This window comes from Pogona vitticeps, chromosome 3 (genome assembly GCF_051106095.1).
Source record: "Pogona vitticeps strain Pit_001003342236 chromosome 3, PviZW2.1, whole genome shotgun sequence".
NCBI lineage: Eukaryota > Metazoa > Chordata > Lepidosauria > Squamata > Agamidae > Pogona > Pogona vitticeps.
The window spans coordinates 63,706,465-63,724,236 of record NC_135785.1 but is presented as its reverse complement, the minus strand read 5'-3'; the positions used below and the strand labels follow the sequence as shown (position 1 = coordinate 63,724,236).

At 42.0% G+C, this 17,772-nt stretch overlaps 1 protein-coding gene and 1 long non-coding RNA gene across 2 annotated transcripts in view; one reads left to right on the top strand and one right to left on the bottom strand.

The window, feature by feature from the left end:
• The window catches only part of VWA2 (von Willebrand factor A domain containing 2), a 50,942-nt gene that overhangs the window by 16,552 nt on the left and 16,618 nt on the right, over positions 1 to 17,772 (bottom strand). The window contains exons 4-8 of the mRNA XM_072995522.2: positions 15,898 to 16,031; positions 15,503 to 15,612; positions 9,805 to 9,999; positions 8,624 to 8,757; positions 6,837 to 6,969 (exon numbers count right to left, since the gene is read on the bottom strand). Coding sequence (XP_072851623.2) covers positions 6,837 to 6,969; positions 8,624 to 8,757; positions 9,805 to 9,999; positions 15,503 to 15,612; positions 15,898 to 16,031 — 706 coding nt within the window. The remainder of the gene's footprint in view (positions 1 to 6,836; positions 6,970 to 8,623; positions 8,758 to 9,804; positions 10,000 to 15,502; positions 15,613 to 15,897; positions 16,032 to 17,772) is intronic.
• LOC140705965 (uncharacterized) lies at positions 974 to 8,977 on the top strand. Its single transcript, XR_013543163.1, has 2 exons — positions 974 to 1,239; positions 8,446 to 8,977. It is a non-coding gene; the product is annotated as an uncharacterized LOC140705965 (long non-coding RNA).

The window sequence follows — 17,772 nt, the reverse complement described above, 5'->3', positions numbered from 1 at the left end:
ACCCCTTTAGTCATATAGCAGTGGTTCCCAGACTTGAATGACCCAGGTGGACTGCAATTGGACTCCAACTGGACTGCAATTCCCAGAACCCTTCACCACCAGCTGTGCTGGCTGGGGTTTCTGGGAATTGCAGTCCAAGAACATATGGGTTACTAAAGGCTATGAATCATTGCTATATAGCAATCCTGTATATATATAAATACACACATAACTGCTGGAACCTCTCTCCCCAAGAAGAACATTTTCCCAATCAAAAGGCAGAACACAGAAGGATTAAAAAAAAAAACAAGAACAGAACTCTTGCTCTGACAAAATTTGCCTGCTGAAAACATACATTCCCTCTCTTTTAATTCATCCTGCCTCAACCCATCCTACTTTTTCCCCCTGTGTATCTATAACATGCCTTTCGCCTTTTTCTTTGCACATGTCTTATACCTGTCCATTCCCACTACCTGAAATCAATCCAGAAAAAATAGACCTTATTTTTTATCAGGGCAAATGAGCATAAAAACTGAAAAGGAAACAGTACATCTTTTCAAACCTTCCGTAAAGAAAGGAGAAAAGACACAGAGATCCCTTTTCCTTTCTCCGGCCCTTGTCAGAGGATACAAGTCCCCACTGTGAATATTTGACTATGCCAATCCTTCCTCCACTGGCATTTGACGTTACTTATCTTCCATATTCTAAGGCAACATCCTTTTCTCGGCACACTGAGAATTTCCTTGCTCAGTCCACTATCACAGAGCTGACAATATAGCTCTGTGTTTGCTGTCTTCCAGGGACCCATTGGCTGTAATATGAGCACACACCATTTCCTGCCAGAGACTGAGCCTTTATTCTATATCAGAGACAATCTTACAGCAATGCCAAAGGAGCAGGACAGAGAAGAAGTGTTTCTTCCAACTGAGGGGCCTGAAAAACATCCGGAGAGACCCTGGCTGTATACCAGGGCCAGCTGCAAGTTCTGGCCCTTGCTATTTTTCTACTGCTTGGAACACAATCCACTGGGACAGTCGGTAAAATGCATGAATGCAGAGATGAGTCTTGCTTCTCAGTCACCCCGAGATAAATTAGGCTGATTTCCTGACTTTGCGAACACCCTAAAGCTGTGGTCCAGGACAAGTCACTTTGCTTCATGGTACCTCTACTTGTCTTCCTTGTCTTTGTACTTTTGCTGTCTTTAACTTGAAAGCCTTTGGAGAGACAGAGGCAGGAACTACACATTTCAGATCACCCGAGGTAAGTTATTTACTGCAGGTTATCTGAAAACAGCCATGAAACTGCCTCTTCCACTTGTCCTACTTTGATGTGAATCCTCATTAAAGCAGGATGTGAGGGAGTCCCTGGCCAACAGGTTGGCCAGCTCTGGGAGGCTTCCTGCCACAACTGACAATGCTGGTGTCCAGGTCAGCCTCTCTCACTTGCCATGTGGGAGAGAAAGGAGCCCCTGGAGGTGCCCACACTGTGACAGCAACAACAGTGCCAGCTGGCCAGTCCTGAGGTGGTCAGGAAGCTTCTACAACAAGTGGCCAGACAGCAATACTGTTCTTGCCTCAGGGGCAGCTTCAGTGGTTCTGGTTTTGCTGCATAGTGAGCCCTGAACCCAACACTGTCAGTAGCTGGGATGCTTCCCAGCACTGACTGCTGTGATGGAAGCATTGGAGCAGTTTTAAAGTGGTGGCAGTGCACACTTGGAAAAACTGCACCATAGCTTGCATTATGCAAAATGACAGAAATTGCGATGTAACAACTTTCAAACTTTCTGTATGTCAAGATTGTAAGTGATGCATGGGTAACAGTACTGAAATAGTATTAAGAAGTATAGAAATTGTAATGTTTCACATAACAAAAATGATCCAGCAATTTCCTGTATATCAGCAACTGTAAAAAGTAAAAAGGTTGAATTTGCTTAGATTGAAGGTATTCCTAGCTAGAAGGGGTAAGGATCTGTGGTAAGAAGTGGTTACCTATTAGAGTCTTGGTGAAGACTTAGTTTTGGGGCTTCTGAATCCACATCTGGGGAATCCTAAGATAAGGAAAATACCTACTCAAGAGAAACCATTTTTACCTCACGATTTACAAGACCTAGTGGCTAGCTCAAAATCTGGAGCTCTGAGGGTAAAGAGCAGTGGTGGATGGAGTGGAAGCCTAGGCCAGGATAGATCTGAGGTGATAATAAAAGCTAAGGAGAAGTTGTTCATGTGTCTGGAGACAAGAATCACCCAGACAGGGAAATATTGTGGCAAAGGTTGTGAGCTTGGGAGTATCTGAGACAAGCTACTTAGAAAAGTGCAAACTAGTTACAAGAAAAGCCACTGAAAGAGAAGAAAGGGGCTTGTACTTTTTGCTTTTTGTGAGGGAAAAGAACCAGTCCAGGTTAATAAGCTACAGTATTACAGTGGTGCCTCGCTTAACGGGCACCCCGTTTAACGACGAATCCGCATAGCAATGAAGATTTTGTGATCGCTTTTGCGATCGCATTGTGATGTTCCCTATGGGGAAAAATCACTTTGCAATTTTTCCCCATACACTCCATTTTCGCACAGCTGATTGGCGGGGCTTCGGGATGATGGGGGGAGTGCTTTCCCCCATCATCCCGAAGCCCCGCCGATCAGCTGCACGAAAATGCCAGCGGGGGCTTTGGGAGGACCGCGGGGGAGCCCTCCCCCCCGTGGTCCTCCCAAAGGCCCCATTTTTCCCCAGCTGATCGGTGGGGGCTTTGGGAGGACCGCGAGGGAGCCCTCCCCCGTGGTCCTCCCAAAGCCCCAGCCGGCATTTTCCCCCAGCTGATCGGTGGGGCTTTGGGATGATGGGGGAAGCCCTTCCCCCATCATCCAAAGCCCCGCCGATCAGCTGGGTGAAAATGCTGGTGGGGGTTTTGGGAGGATGGGGGGAGCGCTCCCCCGCGGTCCTCCCAAAGGCCCCATTTTCGCACAGCTGATCGGCGGTTCCAAAATGGCCACCCGCTGTGTTGCCTCGCTTTAGAGGCACAGAAAATGGCCGCCCCTATGGAGGATTTTCACATAAGGTGAATTTTTAAGCCCATAGGAACACATTAAATGTGTTTTAATGCATTCCTATGGGCTTTTTTATTTTGCATAGCGACGAATCCGGATAGCGACGATTTTTCCAGAATGGATTATCGTCGCTATGCGGGGCACCACTGTATATTGTTTATTCAGTCAGTTATGGAGGCACAAGTTGAGCCCCAAAGTGCTAAGGAAAATGGGAACCCTCAAATTCAAAGGGATGAAGAAACTGAATGACCTGTATTGATTGCTTCAGAGGTTTTTGGCAAGTCTCACAGCTTTGATAATATTGTTTAACTTGCTTCCCTATCCCTAGCTAATAAAAGTTCAGTGCCAGTCTTTGCTTGGTGCAAGAGATGCCCACATATGTCCCTATGTGCCTTTTCTATAAATCTTTTCTCTGTATTTAACAGGGACACCTAGCTGTTTGTGGGGTCCCCTCCATGAGGTTCCATTAAAACCTCTCTATATAATAAATCGTTTCCCACACAATACCTCTCTGGGTGTTCAGAGGTCAGTGGAATGGGATTCTCATTAACTTTTCCAAAGCAATCATTTAAGGTAATATCTTCCTTCTGCTCCTTACTAAAGTAGGAACTATTAAGATTTCTCATTGGCACTAAATCAGCTGTCTCTTTCATTTCAGGATTTTCACTTAAAGTGGGTCTTTCAACTAGAGTTTCAGTGCTTCACTCGGAGGTTTCAATCTGCTTCCCCTGAGAACAGGTTACTATTAAAACACTCAGCACATGCTTAGCTAGATCTAAACCAAACAAACAAGGAGCTTGGATTTGATCTGACACTGCTACTTTCCATATTCCAGACCAACCCTGATAATTCACTAATATTTTGGCCATAAGTAATTCCACCAAATCAGAACTAATGCCTTTGAGGGTGATAACCTCATGTTCTAACACTTTTTCTTTAAGAATGAAATCTGAGTGACAAATAGTAATCAGGGAACATGTATCTTTCAAACTTAAATACTTTATGATGTCAATAAAAATAGTTCCCCCAGAGTTATCCAGTAAATCTTGATTGCACTGGATAAAAAATCATTGTAACACTCAGGCTTCAGGAATTTCTGGGCTCTCTGTCAAGTTAATTAATTTCCTTAGCAACAATGCTGCTCCTCGTAGAGGCCTCAACTGCCGATTATTGCAACCATATTATGCTGCAGGAAAAACACCTTTTTAGGGTAATTTAAATTTTTATTCTTTTGTGTTTCACTATGGGCAAAAAAAGTCCCTCTTCTCCACAGGAAAAACATTTCTTATTGGCCCTATGCTCTGGGAATTTATTAGTTTTTCCTTTTTTTGAGTCTGTCTGAAGTAATTTCCACTGGATTGGGATGTTCTCCTGCTGTTGTCCCATTCTTTTCTGTCAATTTTTACCTCAGAGAATTTAGGATCTCTGATCTCACCAATAGAATCAGCATATTCAGATGCCTGCAGCACATTTTTAGGATCCTTGTCCTTGATCAGATAACACAATTCCCCTTACAAAATTGAATAAAATTGTTCCGATCCAAAAACTTTTTTCATTTGGACTAAGGAGGTGACATGTTCCTGTTCCAACCATTTATTGAGATAGTGTGTCAAACATGTCCCATGTTGGGTAAAAGGTTCCTCAGGTTTCTTTGAAATTGATTTACCATATTTTTTGCTCCATAAGATGCACCTCTGTTTTCTTCTCCTAAAAATTTGGTGAGCCTTATGGAGAGGTCTGTCTTATGGAACACACCCTAGGACCCTTTGCAGGCTCACCCTGCCCCCCCCCCAGGGGCCAGAGGGGGCAAAATCGCCACCTTCAGGGACTCTTCTAAAGCTTCCCAAGCCTCCAAAGAGTTCTAGGGTCTGTTCCAGGACCCTTGCGAGGCTCCCCCCACCCCACCCCCACGGGGCCAGTGGGGCCAAAATTGCCAGCTTCCAGGACCTTTTCTGAGGCTTGAAGGTCCTGGAAGGTCGCGATTTTGCCCCCGCTGGCCCCGTGAGGGTGGGGGGAGCCTCACAAGGATCCTGGAAGGCTCACTCAGAACCTTGCGAGACTCCTCCCACGGGGCCAGTGGGGGCAAAATCACCAGCTCCGCTCCATAAGATGCACAGACTTTCCCCCTTTTTTGGGGGGGAAGTGTGTTTTATAGAGCGAAAAATACGGTAAGTTTCATTCTGAGGTGCTCTGAATTAATCCCAAATTGGGAATACACCATCTTTCTATAAACCTCAAAATCTCTAGCTTGCTCCTGAGAGATATGTGAATAAAGCTGAGATAAAGCTCCACTTATTTGTGAGCTTAAAATTATCATCCTATTATCATCTTTAACCTCAAAGTCCCAATAAGCTCTCTCAAATGAAATCAGGAAAGATTCAGGACAATCCCCCCTCCGATATTGGGGAAACTTATTTAGGTCAATTTTTGAGAGATTTCCCACACTGGGAGTTATTATAATAATTATTATTTTGAGCAGGTAATTCCAATTTCTTGATCTCAAATTAGAATTGCATTTCTCTTTCTCTTTGCTCAAATTCCCTTCTCCTGTTTTCTCTTTCCAATTCTATTTTTTTTCCAATTCTAGCTCCAATTCCCCTTTCCTTTTCTCTTTCTTTAATTTCTAGTTCCCTTTGTCTCTTTAATTTTTTCCAATTCTAATTGGTTTTTCATAGCTAGCTCCTTCTCCTTCAGTTTAAATTCTTGTTCTAGTTTCCATTTTTTCAAAATCTTTGGAGCTTTGAATATTTTCTCCCTCTGAGGCAATCAATACAGCTCCCTCAGTTTCTTCATCCCTTTGAATTTGAGGAATTTGAGGAATTCCCATTTCCCTTAGCACTCTGGAGCTCAACTTGTGCCTCTATAACTAACTTTGTACTTCTTTTGGATGGTATAAACAATACAATTTCTTATTAACCTGGACTGGTTCTTTTCCCTCACAAAAGCAAAAAGTACAAGTCTTTTTTCTCTCTTTCAGTGGCTTTCCTTGTAACCAGGTTGCGGTTTTCCAAGCAACTTGCCTCAGCTACTCCCAAGCTCACAACCTTTGCCACAATATTTCCCTGTCTGGGCGATTCTTGTCTCCAGACCCACAAGAACAACTTTTGCTTAGCTTTTATTATCACCTCAGATCTATTCTGACCTAGGCTTCCATTCCATCCGCCACTGCTTTTCACTTTCAGAGCTCCAGATTTTGAGCTAGCCACTAGGTCTTGTAAATCGTGAGCTAAAAATGGTTTCTCTTCAGTACGTATTTTTTCCTGTAATGTATCCTTAGTAATGTAAGTGATGTAAGAGGTTAGTATTTGTATTGTTCCATAAACAATCACTGGGATTGTTAAAATAATGCTATGAGTTGCTTCAAAATGAAGCAAGGACATACAAAGAGCAGCTTGCTTGAGGATCCCACAGACACAAATGGAACCCCCAGCATCTCAGGAGCAGAAGTACTCCCACACCCCAGAAATATTTTTCACTTTTGTTTTTCATTTTCATTTTTTCCCTTTCCTTTTCTCCTCAGAAAGACCTCTTGTACCTTCTTGGGCACATGGAAAGCATTTGTTTGCAACTTTTGCCCTTCCCCTAACTTTATAAGTTAGTTTTTAAGACTCGCCTCTACAGGGTGAGATGGGGCTTTTCAGAAAAAGGAAATTTTGTTAAGAAAAATTTGATAGTGTTGAAATTGGACACATGAACAGATGTGACTTTTCAAGATCCAGACATGTGGTTGGGTGTGGTCTTCTGGAGGTTGTCCCTTCTGCTTCAAGGCAATTTTGCTTTTTTTAAAAGGTGGGAAATAAAACATGGCTGGTGACTCACGTGTAAAAAGGACAGAGGGATGTGCGCACTGCGCTATTACTCCTTGATCCTTTCCAACAGAAATAGTGCCCAACCAGTTTTTTCTCTCTCTCGAGCGTTCTGCGTTCACAGAGGTGAGCTCCGGCCCTGCAACCTGATGGGAGAAGATAATAGCTGCTTTTGTTGCCTGGGACCAGAGAATTCAGCAAACCAAAAGCTTAACCAAATGGGAGGATAGGAAAGTTTCAGAACATGTATTGCATGCATAAGGCTCCAGATTTAATCATTGGCAGGATTTTTGTTAAAAGAACCAGGTAAGAGCTCTTGGGACGTGGTGGCGCTGTGGGCTAAACCGCAGAAGCCTGTGCTGCAGGGTCAGAAGACCAAGCAGTCATAAGATCGAATCCACGCGACGGAGTGAGCGCCTGTCACTTGTCCCAGCTCCCGCCTACCTAGTGGTTCGAAACATGCAAATGCGAGTAGATTAATAGGGACCACCTCAGTGGGAAGGTAACAGTGTTCCATGTCTAAGTCGCACTGGCCATGTGACCACGGAAGATTGTCTTCGGACAAAATGCTGGCTCTATGGCTTAGAAACGGGGATGAGCACCGCCCCCTAGAGTCGAACACGACTCGACAAAAATTGTCAAGGGGAACCTTTACCTTTACCTTTAAGAGCTCATAGGAGGGCTGCTCAGTAAGGTAGATGACATAATAGGAAAAGTGATCTAAAGGGACTTCTGTATTCTATGACTGTCTCTCTTGTCCCTTTACAAAACAATCCCCTTATTTTGCTGCCTTATGAACAAAGCAAAGACAACTGGATCACATCACTCAGGTCATCCCAAACCATGGCCATTGGCTAAGGTTGATGAGAGCTACAGTCCAACATAGCTGTAGCAGTCAGACCAGTAGCATGGCAGCATGAAGGTGCAGCACCAAAGATAGCTCCAAGTGAACACCAGACCTCCAACAAGGTCTGGTGCTCAACCGAACCCTTTATGTCTCTGGCTCAAAACTATTACTTCTAAGGCTCCAAAAAGATGAAGGTTCTAGTAAGACAAATCTTTGGGTTGACTTTCTTCTTCTCTCCAGGAGCATCGGTGCAGCAGCTCCAGGAATCATGGAGCTCTGGGAGGAGATTGCTAGCCTAGGTTGATTCAGAGGTTGATTCACGTCTGAATCAAGGCCTGACTCAGAGGTGCCAGGCCTTGGAGATCTAGGAGTCTCAACTTCTCTTGTGGTGCTTGGGCTTGTCTTTAGCAAAGAAGGCTCCCCCTTAATATGAAGTCAGACACAGCATTGCTTGTTGTGGCCCATAATTAAGATCTTGCTAAGTGGAACAACGTTACTGGAACAATAATTGCATGACATATTGCTGCTGCATACTCTGTTGCTGCCTACAAACTTTAAGAGAACAACATACATGCAAAAAATAATCAGTAGGCTATATAAATAAATATAAATAAATGAATGAATGAATGGATGAATGAATGAATGAATGAATGAATGAATGAATGAATAAATAAATAAATAAATAAATAAATAAATAAATAAATAAATAAATAAATAAATAGGCTCTGTAACAATGGGTGTCTTAATTAACAAGGCTTTTAAATGTCACTTTCAGGAACATCTGCTGCTTCCTCCTACCATGGAAAGAGCATGAGGATTCACCAGGCATCAAAGAGAAAAGGAGAATGAAGCATCAGAGCCATGTGTGGAAAAATGCCAACATGGCAGCTCGTAGTCAAAAGAAGGGAGCAAAGCTTCATTTTATTAGCAGGCATTGATCAAGCTTTCATTACCTGGAAATGCAGCACCGCAGATTGCCTTGCCAGTGAGGGTGGTGAAGAGGCCATTGGAGGCATCGCTGGCGTCTTCTGCAAAGAGCAGGTGCTGTTCTGTTGGCTCACTGGCCAGCGCATGCAATTCTTCCCATCTGCCCAGAAAATAAATTCACTGAAGCAAATAAAGCATTATGGCATTGGAACAATTCAATCATAACAGGTACCAGAAACAAAGAACCATAAAGAGATGTGAGCTGTTTGAAACCTCATGTTATTGTTGCTCTCATAAATTATGCAAATTACAATTGCATTTTTTACATTCCTGAAAAATGTCCACCTTTGTTTAATAAAGCACCTGTTCTGAGATACACTGATACATGGAAAGACTTTTCTGTAAATATCCTCACACATGATCTGCCTCTTATCTTCTGCAGTAAAGGAAATCTAACAAGTAACTGAGTCAGTCTGTTGTAGTAAAAGAGAAACCAGAAGTTTTGCAGTACCCTTAAAACTATTTATTTTATTTATTTTTATTTATTTTATTTCTAGCCCGCCTATCTGGTCATACTAATCAGTTGTGTGTGTGTGTTTTTTTTTCATAAGCTTTCTTATGTCCAAGTACACTTCTGCAGATGAATGGAGCAGCTGTGTCTCTTGGGGGAATTTAAAATTGCTGGGAAAGAAATGTCAGAGAGGAAAACACACAGGATCAGCATGCCCTCTTATTGTCCTCCCCTAACGCACCCTCGCTGGCAACAGTTTTCATTTGCCACCAGTGACACAGCCACTCCATTCATCTGACTAAGTGAGCTTGGAGACACAAAAGCTTATGAAAAATGAAAACTAGTTAGTCTCAAAGGCACTACGAGAAATCTAGTTTCACCTTATGCTCAGTTTTTTATCACAGTAATAGGGATTGCCACATGGAAGGCCCTCTGGACTTGTGGGTCTGAGGAAGGTATACTTTTCTCCCGCACATGGGTGCCCTCCACACTTCCTGCTGAGTGCTTTTTGCACACTCACTGCAAGGGCAGACTTTGTCCAGCAACAGCAATTTCTTCTTGGCTCCCAACTCTGTCTTGGCCATCTACTGAAATCTCACATCTGCTGCAACTCTTTTGTTCAGCTCTTAGTCATTCATTCTCAATAACGAGGGGACACACCATGTCTCTCTCTCCTCACTCCAGAGGATCATGTACCTGGGAAAGCTGACTCCAATTGCAAACACCACAACCCCCCTCTCTTTTAGCTCTTTGGCCGGGGTCACCACATTGCCCTGAGATCTCCCGTCAGTTAGGATGATGAGGATTTGGGGTACCAATGAATTCCTGCCTCCATGGAACCCTTTCAGAAGAATGTATTTCAGAGCACGTCCTGTGTCTGTTCTTCCACCTCTGTGGGAAACAAGAGAAGAAATGGAAAGGAGAACACTTCTGATTAGTTTTAAGCAATTATTCTGTCATGGCCAGTGCCAAACTATACATTATTTATGTATTTATTTTTATTTATTTATTTATTTATTGGACTTATATATCGCCCCATAGCGCTACAAGCACTCTCCGGGCGGTTTACAATTTTAATTACACAGGCTACACATTGCCCCCCCCCCCAGCAAGCTGGGTACTCATTTTACCGACCTCGGAAGGATGGAAGGCTGAGTCAACCTTGAGCCGGCTACCTGGGATTTGAACCCCAGGTCGTGAGCACAGTTTTAGCTGCAGTACAGCGTTTTAACCACTGCGCCACGAGGGCATGAAAAGAAGTGATTTAGAATTTCACTGTCATAAGGATCATTTTTCTTTCACATCCTTCATCAAATAAGTAAAATAATCATGAGTAGCTGCCCTCAAGCAGGTGCCTTTCCAATATGTGGGACTGTTATCTGTACCCATTCCAGTCTGTATGGCCACTGAACATGTTGGTTGGAGATTAGCGGAGTTGTGGTCCAACATATCTGGAAGGCATCAATTCATCAAGATAAATGAAATTAAAATATACTAAAATCTCAAAAAGAAAAGCCTGATTTTTGTAGCTCAAATATAACCCCATTCACAAACAAATTCATGCACACATGCAACTGCTAAATAGGATAAATTCTACATCATGCCATGCTCTTAATTGGTCCTATAGGTCTGATAGTGAAATGAAGAGTAAAAATGACAGGGGGGAAATCCAGGAACATATATGTATTTGTATTTCTGTTGTTTTAATGTGTTTTGAATGCTGCTTATATCTATGAATTTTTAATTGATTTCTTTAGATCGTTTCATATTGCAATAATTTATGGTTTTTAGCTTTTATGCTGCATAGTTTTCAAATTCTGTAAACTGCCTTGCATCCTTTTTAGGAGAAAGGGTAGGTCAAATATTTTAACTAACTAACCAAATATTTTTCTTGAATTTCTTTGTATTTTTGCTTGTTTGCTTCCTTTAACCACTAATTAGCATCATTAGACCTAGCATCTGAACCCAATTTTAGACTAAACAACCGTCTACCCATTGAAACCAATGGGACTTAACATTAGTATCAACTAACAGATCCCCTTCATTTCCATGAGATATAGTCCCTTACTGGGTAATAAAACTATACACTGTACCTTTTTAATGTAATCATATAACAAAAAATCAGAGGCCCTATCTAAAAATAAACCAGTGCTATTCTTTTTAGACTCAGCTACACGATATCTTGATAAGTAAACCTGACAGCCCTCTTTCACACAGAGAGAAAAAATAACAGAGCCATCAATTTTTTCCACTCACCACCTCCTTGATCCAAACTACCCTAAAGGTAGGTTTTCAATTCATAGGGTTCCAGGCACAATTGTGTTTTAGTACCTTGAAATTCACCACTGGCAGAGGAAGGCGCAGGAACATCTTCAACCAAATGAAAGAGACAATGGAAATATCTAACCTGCCAGTCCTATATGTTTTGGTTATTTGTTTTGAACCCACTTTTCAAAAAGAGATCTGATCTCTTGGGGGTGGGGTGGGATGCTCATATGTTGCATGTGCCTCCCTTAATGATAATAAGACCAAGGGATGACTCACCTTGGAAATACAGGAGAACCTCCTTATCACTGCAAGCACAATACTTTCCTGTGGAAGCAGCTTGCACATTCCGCTGAGAGTCACTGAATCCTAACATAGGCTATCTGTCATGGTTCACTGGCCCTCCCATTTGTGGGAATTGCCATTTGGCAAAGATTTCTAAGAACAAAGTGTCCGTTGCGAGTGCAATTTCTTTTCTGCCCCCACACGCCCACTGCAACATCTGTGAAAAGTAAGATTATACAAGCCCCAGGCCTTAATTGCAGTTTGGGGAAACTCACTTAGATTTTACTAGCTGACCATTGAAGAGGATGTGTTTTCAGATGTTGCCACTGGGAATCAAGTGTTTGGCAGACACACCATTTAGAATTTTACAACAGCATAACACAAACAGCATAAATTTTGGAGGCAAATTGCCTCAAGTTAAGAAATTGTAGGCACAATTTGGTTTTCTCCATGTTGTGCAACTCAGAACACAACAGGTAATGTGTACCATGATTTCTCAACTTGAGGCAACTTCTCTCCAAAAGTTATGCCACATATGCTATGCTTGCAGACAAAACTAACAGGATTTTGGTCACTGTTTACTTGATTAGTGTAACATGCTACACCACAGGTCAACAACTGTGCACCACCAGTTTGTTGTTGTTTTTTTCAATTACAGCTCTCATTAACTTTCAGAATTGATTATGCTACCTAGAGATGATGGAAATTGTAGATCAGAAACATCTCGAAGGCCATAGTTGATTACTATTGTGTTACACCCTACCAGTGGATCAGTAGTCTATTTCCCTGTTCCATTTTGATTCTCAATAAGAGTAACAGAAGAAGAAAGCATGCCAACACTACACAGTTATAGCAGTCAGATGCCATTTAAACTGTCATGGTTTCATCCTTCAGAATTCCAGAATTTGTATTTTGCTGAGATATTTGCTTAGAATTCTTTTCTAAACTGCTCAGTGGACATCCTAGAACTACAGCAGGGAATTCTAAGTACCTTACGAAAGTAAAAATCTGAGTATTCTATAGGATGGCCCCATGGCAATTAAAACAGTACCAAAGCCCTGTAATTGTGAAGGTAGGGAGTTATAGCTTGCCAAATAAGAAGCAGAGGAGATAGTAGGGAAGCACAACAGGGAAACACAAGCTTAAGTGGCAAAAAATGGCTACTTGAAAGGGGAAAGGGCTAGATTTCAAGTGTATCAGGAGAAAAATATGTGAATAAAGAGTAGATATATTTATCCATTTCAGAGAAAGAAACAAAAGCATGACTCTTCTAATGCCCTGCAAGTTCATCATGGGCACAGATTTCCCTAATTCACTAGGCTTCTGGACATTAAGGAAAAATGGATCACCTCAGACTAGGTGGAAACAAAGACCACAATGTGCACCATAGTATTTTGTCCTACGGAAACAAAGGATGTGAGTAGACAGGGACTGTCCTGCTGCTGTGTCTGCTCTGGAGATGGGCTGGCTTGCTCCTTGTGTAAGTGCCACATGACGTTAAGTGCTAGTCCAAACCAGCCCATCCCCACTGCATTCCTACTTGCACCTTTTTGGCTCCCTGTTAAGGGCTACTCTTTTTAAAGTGTGGGCAGAATCACTCAATTTTGATTCAGTTCCAGCATGTGCAGTCTCTGGAGTCAAACCAAAGCGAATGGCTTGCTTGCAGTTTCCCAATACTGTAGAGAGTTTAAGCCACTTAACAATATTTGAAAATTGAAAATGTCCTCACTCCTCTGTGGAAGGTGAAAAGCAAGAAGCAAAGGTGGGGTTTTTTTAGGACTAGTTATGGCAGCACTGAAGCACTCTATCTTTCCGGAGGGGGAATAAAAATTGAAAGCTTCCACCTGGAAGAACACAAAAGGGGCAATGAGGATATATATGTGTGTGTGTAACCTTAAGCAACCCTATTTAGTCTGAACCATCCCACTTCAATTTAGTCCTACCTAGCCAAGCCTAAAGACTGATATAGGAAATACTTAGGAGTCTGATGGTACAGTCATATGTCATTCTAAACATCTGGAACCTCATGGAAAGGAATGCAGCTGCAAAAAACTGAATCTGGAATGAAAAGCGGTGAAGTAAATCTTCCTCTTAAAACATGACCTAGCTGGTTTTAGTATAGCTTTGGGTATGAGTCTTCTAATAGGCACAGCAATAAGCTCAGCCTATAAACTTGCCTGCTCAGAGGATAAGGTAAATAATCTTAGATTCTTAGAATTCAATTTCTCTATTTTATTCTGATTGCACAATTTTAAAAAAAGGAAAGCCACCACAATTCTGCAACAAATCATATTCTAACTCAGGCTTAATGGAATGATAAAGTTGTATTTTTCTAGCGTTTCCCATTAAGAATTCGGGTTATGCATTATTATTATTCCCACTTTTCCCTATCCATTTGTAGATCAGATAAGGGAGTAGCCCTAGCACAGCCATCCTTTTGTGTTATATTTAAGTACAAAACAAAGGAAATCGCCTATTTCCAGTCACCATGCCAGGCTGTTTTGCAATAAAGCCACTGTTCTCTCAGCTTTCCAAGATGGCTCTGGGAGATCCTAAGAGACACTATCTCCAGCTATTGTCTCTTAACAGTGCTTTTATTTCACTTCAAAAGGATTAGGACAAAAGCAGAATTGCTAAGTAAAATCCCTTTTGTAGTTAGCACTATATTCTTTCCCCACAGTTAGAGGCTCTTGATTCTGGGCCATGTTTTTTTTTTTTTAAATGAACCTCATTGTAATTTCTTTATTTCTTGGTGTATTCAGTATTTGATACAACACACATGCTTCATGGCGCCCAGTTCTTTAATCTATGTACTTGTCTTTGTATCAGTCTGTCATTCTCGGTGCTCTAAACTTCTGCCAGAGCTGGCTTTGATCTTCTTAAAGTTCCTTCTTTATTCCTTTACTCCAGTATTCTCTCTCTAGAGGCACATGTCAGGAACACATCAACAGTGTTGTGGTAGCTGTCATATCTTCCCCCAGCCAGCTGCATTTTGTTCTTGGTCTTTCTTTTCACCTCCCGGTGGCTCATAATACTCTATTTCTGCTATTATCTTATATCTCATATTCGGTCCAAATCAGCTCTGCTGATAGAACTGCTTCCTGCTTATACATAAATGGCAAGGTGGGTGGACACTAGATGTGGATCTACCGGCAGACTTTCAGGGTGATCCGGAAAACGTGGGGAAAGACTTCTGACTCCTGGTTGCTCAGCAATAGAGCAACAAATGGCTCTTTCTTTCCTTTTTGCACTGCAGAGATAAAGGTATCTGGGTGATCAGGAGCAGATTCTTTGTACAAGAAGACTGAACGCTGCATTCATCACTCATACTTCCAGGCTTAGAATTCTTTAATTTTAAAGATATGTTTTTTGTACCAGGCAAAGTTCAGTTGCTGGATTTGGGGGATTTAATGGAACACAATTAGCTTGAAATCTGTCCACCACTGTATGCATAGGTTATGAGCTAGAAAAAGAGTCAGTTAGATATAAATGCATTGTTTTGAATCCAAATTACACAATAGGATATTTTAACAGAACATTACAAATAATGTCCTGAGGGTATGAGCTGTCGAACAGTGAACTAGACTATCTTGGAAGGTCATAGGTTCTTCTTAACTGATGGATTTAAAGTAGATTCTGGAGGGCTACCTGGCAGGGGTTGAAGGAAATGACTTTTGAGATCCCTTCCAATGGTATGATTGTATGGTCCGAGGCACCAAAAAACCCATGAAACTGTCAGAGTGTAAATATTCCTTGAGAGTGATTTCTTATGACTTCCTTGCCAAAGGAAGAGATGAACATCAAGCTGCTAGGGTGGAAGGATCTACACATATATCAACCTTACCTGAATACAATCTTCTTGAGTTTGTCTTTTATCTTCTGTTTGGTGAAATATGCATCCAGGGAGAATTCTGAACGAGGAGTGTTGCTGAATTGTATTGCTCCCACTCTGACCTGCAAGATGAGAAAAAGATCTATAAAGAAGACATAATTTTATGCTGTTGTTACCAGTGCAACAAACTCTAAAGATACTTAACAGAGCAAACTGGGAAACTGCAGGAGCATGCTAAATGCAGGCACATCATAGAATCCTTTGGCTGAGAACAATCTTAAACATCCCTGAGTCCTCATTAATCTCTATAAACCTTACAGATACTTTTATCTCCACATTTTCTCATAGAGACATGCAGGATCATTTTGCTATCATACCCATTGTACAGAGTGCACCTGTGTGCTTACCTTTTTTGTACCAATGTCCAAGGCATCACAAAGTTTGATTGCTAAATGTTTTGACCTTTCAAAGCTTCCTTTGCCAATGCTATAGGATCCATCAAACAGAAACAAGACATCGATGGGGGCAGAGCAATTCATTACTGGAAGAAGACAGAGGCATTTTATTTTTAAAAAAATGGACACAAAGCAATAATACTTAGCTGTCTTGTTTGTGGAGGACAAGGGGGTCAAAAGAGAGGATGAAGACACACAGGCACCATAAATCACTAAAGGCTAACAATAGACATTGTTTGGAGCAGTGCTTCCCAACCTGAGCAGCCTAGGTATTCTTCAACAGCAAATCCTAGAAGCCCTCCCCATTATCTGTGCTCTCTGACACTCTCTCCCTAGATGTTGAGCTGGATAAATGCATTGGAAAAGCAGCCACCATGTTCTCTAGAGCCACAAAGAGAGTATGGTTTAATAAGAAGCTGACGGCATATACCAAGATCCAGGTCTATAGAGCCTGTGTCCTGAGCACACTCTTGTATTGCAGTGAGTCCTGGACCCTTTTTGTGCACGGCAGGAGAGGAAGCTGAACACGTTCCATATGCATTGTCTCCGACACATTCTTGGTATCACCTGGCAGGACAAAGTTCCAAATAGAGTAGTCCTAGAACAAGCTGGAATTTTTAGCATGTATACATTACTGAAACAGTGACATCTACGTTGGCTTGGCCATGTTGTGAAAATGGCTGATAGTCATATTCCAAAAGATCTCCTATATGGAGAATTAGTGCAGGGAAATCTCCCCAGAGGAAGACCACAGCTGCGATACAAGGATATCTCCAAGCAGGATCTGAAGGCCTTAAGAATGGACCTCAACAGATGAGAAACCTTGACAACTGACCATTCAGCCTGGAGGCAGGTGGTGCAGCATTGCCTCTCCCAATTTGAAGAGACACTTGTCCAGCAGGCCGAGTCAAAGAGGCAGTCCCGAAAGCAGAAAAATCAGGGAGCTGGACAGGGGAGAGATTGTATCTGTCTTTAGTGTGGAAGGGATTGTCACTCTCGAATTGGCCTCCTCGGCCACACTAGATGCTGTTCCAAGTCCTCCATACAGAGCACATTACCATAGTCTCTCGAGACTGAAGGATGCCTAATCTAATGAGTTTTTTTGGTGCTGCTGTTCAAAAACACCCAGGTTACCCAAGGTTGAGAACCACTGCTCTGGAACAAGGGTTATTTGGAGCAGGCTCATGTGGGCAGTTGAGCAACCAATACTGTAGAGGTTGGAAACAATAAATTTCCTGGCGGTAACTCCTAAAATCCCCAAGATTTTAGCAGTTGTTACTATGTGAGAGAGTTTGCAAAAATTTCTTTTCAATGACCAGTCCCAGAATCTTTATGAGGTTATAGGAGCTGTAGTCCAAAAAGTAAATTTTCAAAGCTGCATTGCCCTGCAACAAAGGAAATCACACCCCTGCCATCATAAACATATGCAATATTCTGAAGATCTGAACAATGTATCTTGCAGAATTTTGCTGATGTCAAAACTCAAGGTTATTTCAGGCTCCTGCCGGAAGGGACTTGGAATTCGGTGACCCTTACTGTAAATACGATTCCACTAACATATCACATCAGACATTTGTGCATGGACTGATACGAATGCCACACAGCAGCCTTCAACAATAGCATCAGGTTTTTCCTAAGGCCCTGTCCTGGAGTTACCAGAGCACGCACCAGCATGTCTGCAAAATAATTACTAGCTGTTACGAGTGTTTGTGTGCCAAGATGCAAGCTTCGTGTTCTCAAAAGAGTTAGATTAATTTACAGTTATTTTTCTTTACAGGGGTGGGCAACACATGCATTTGGAAATTAGGAGACAACAACTGCAGCCAT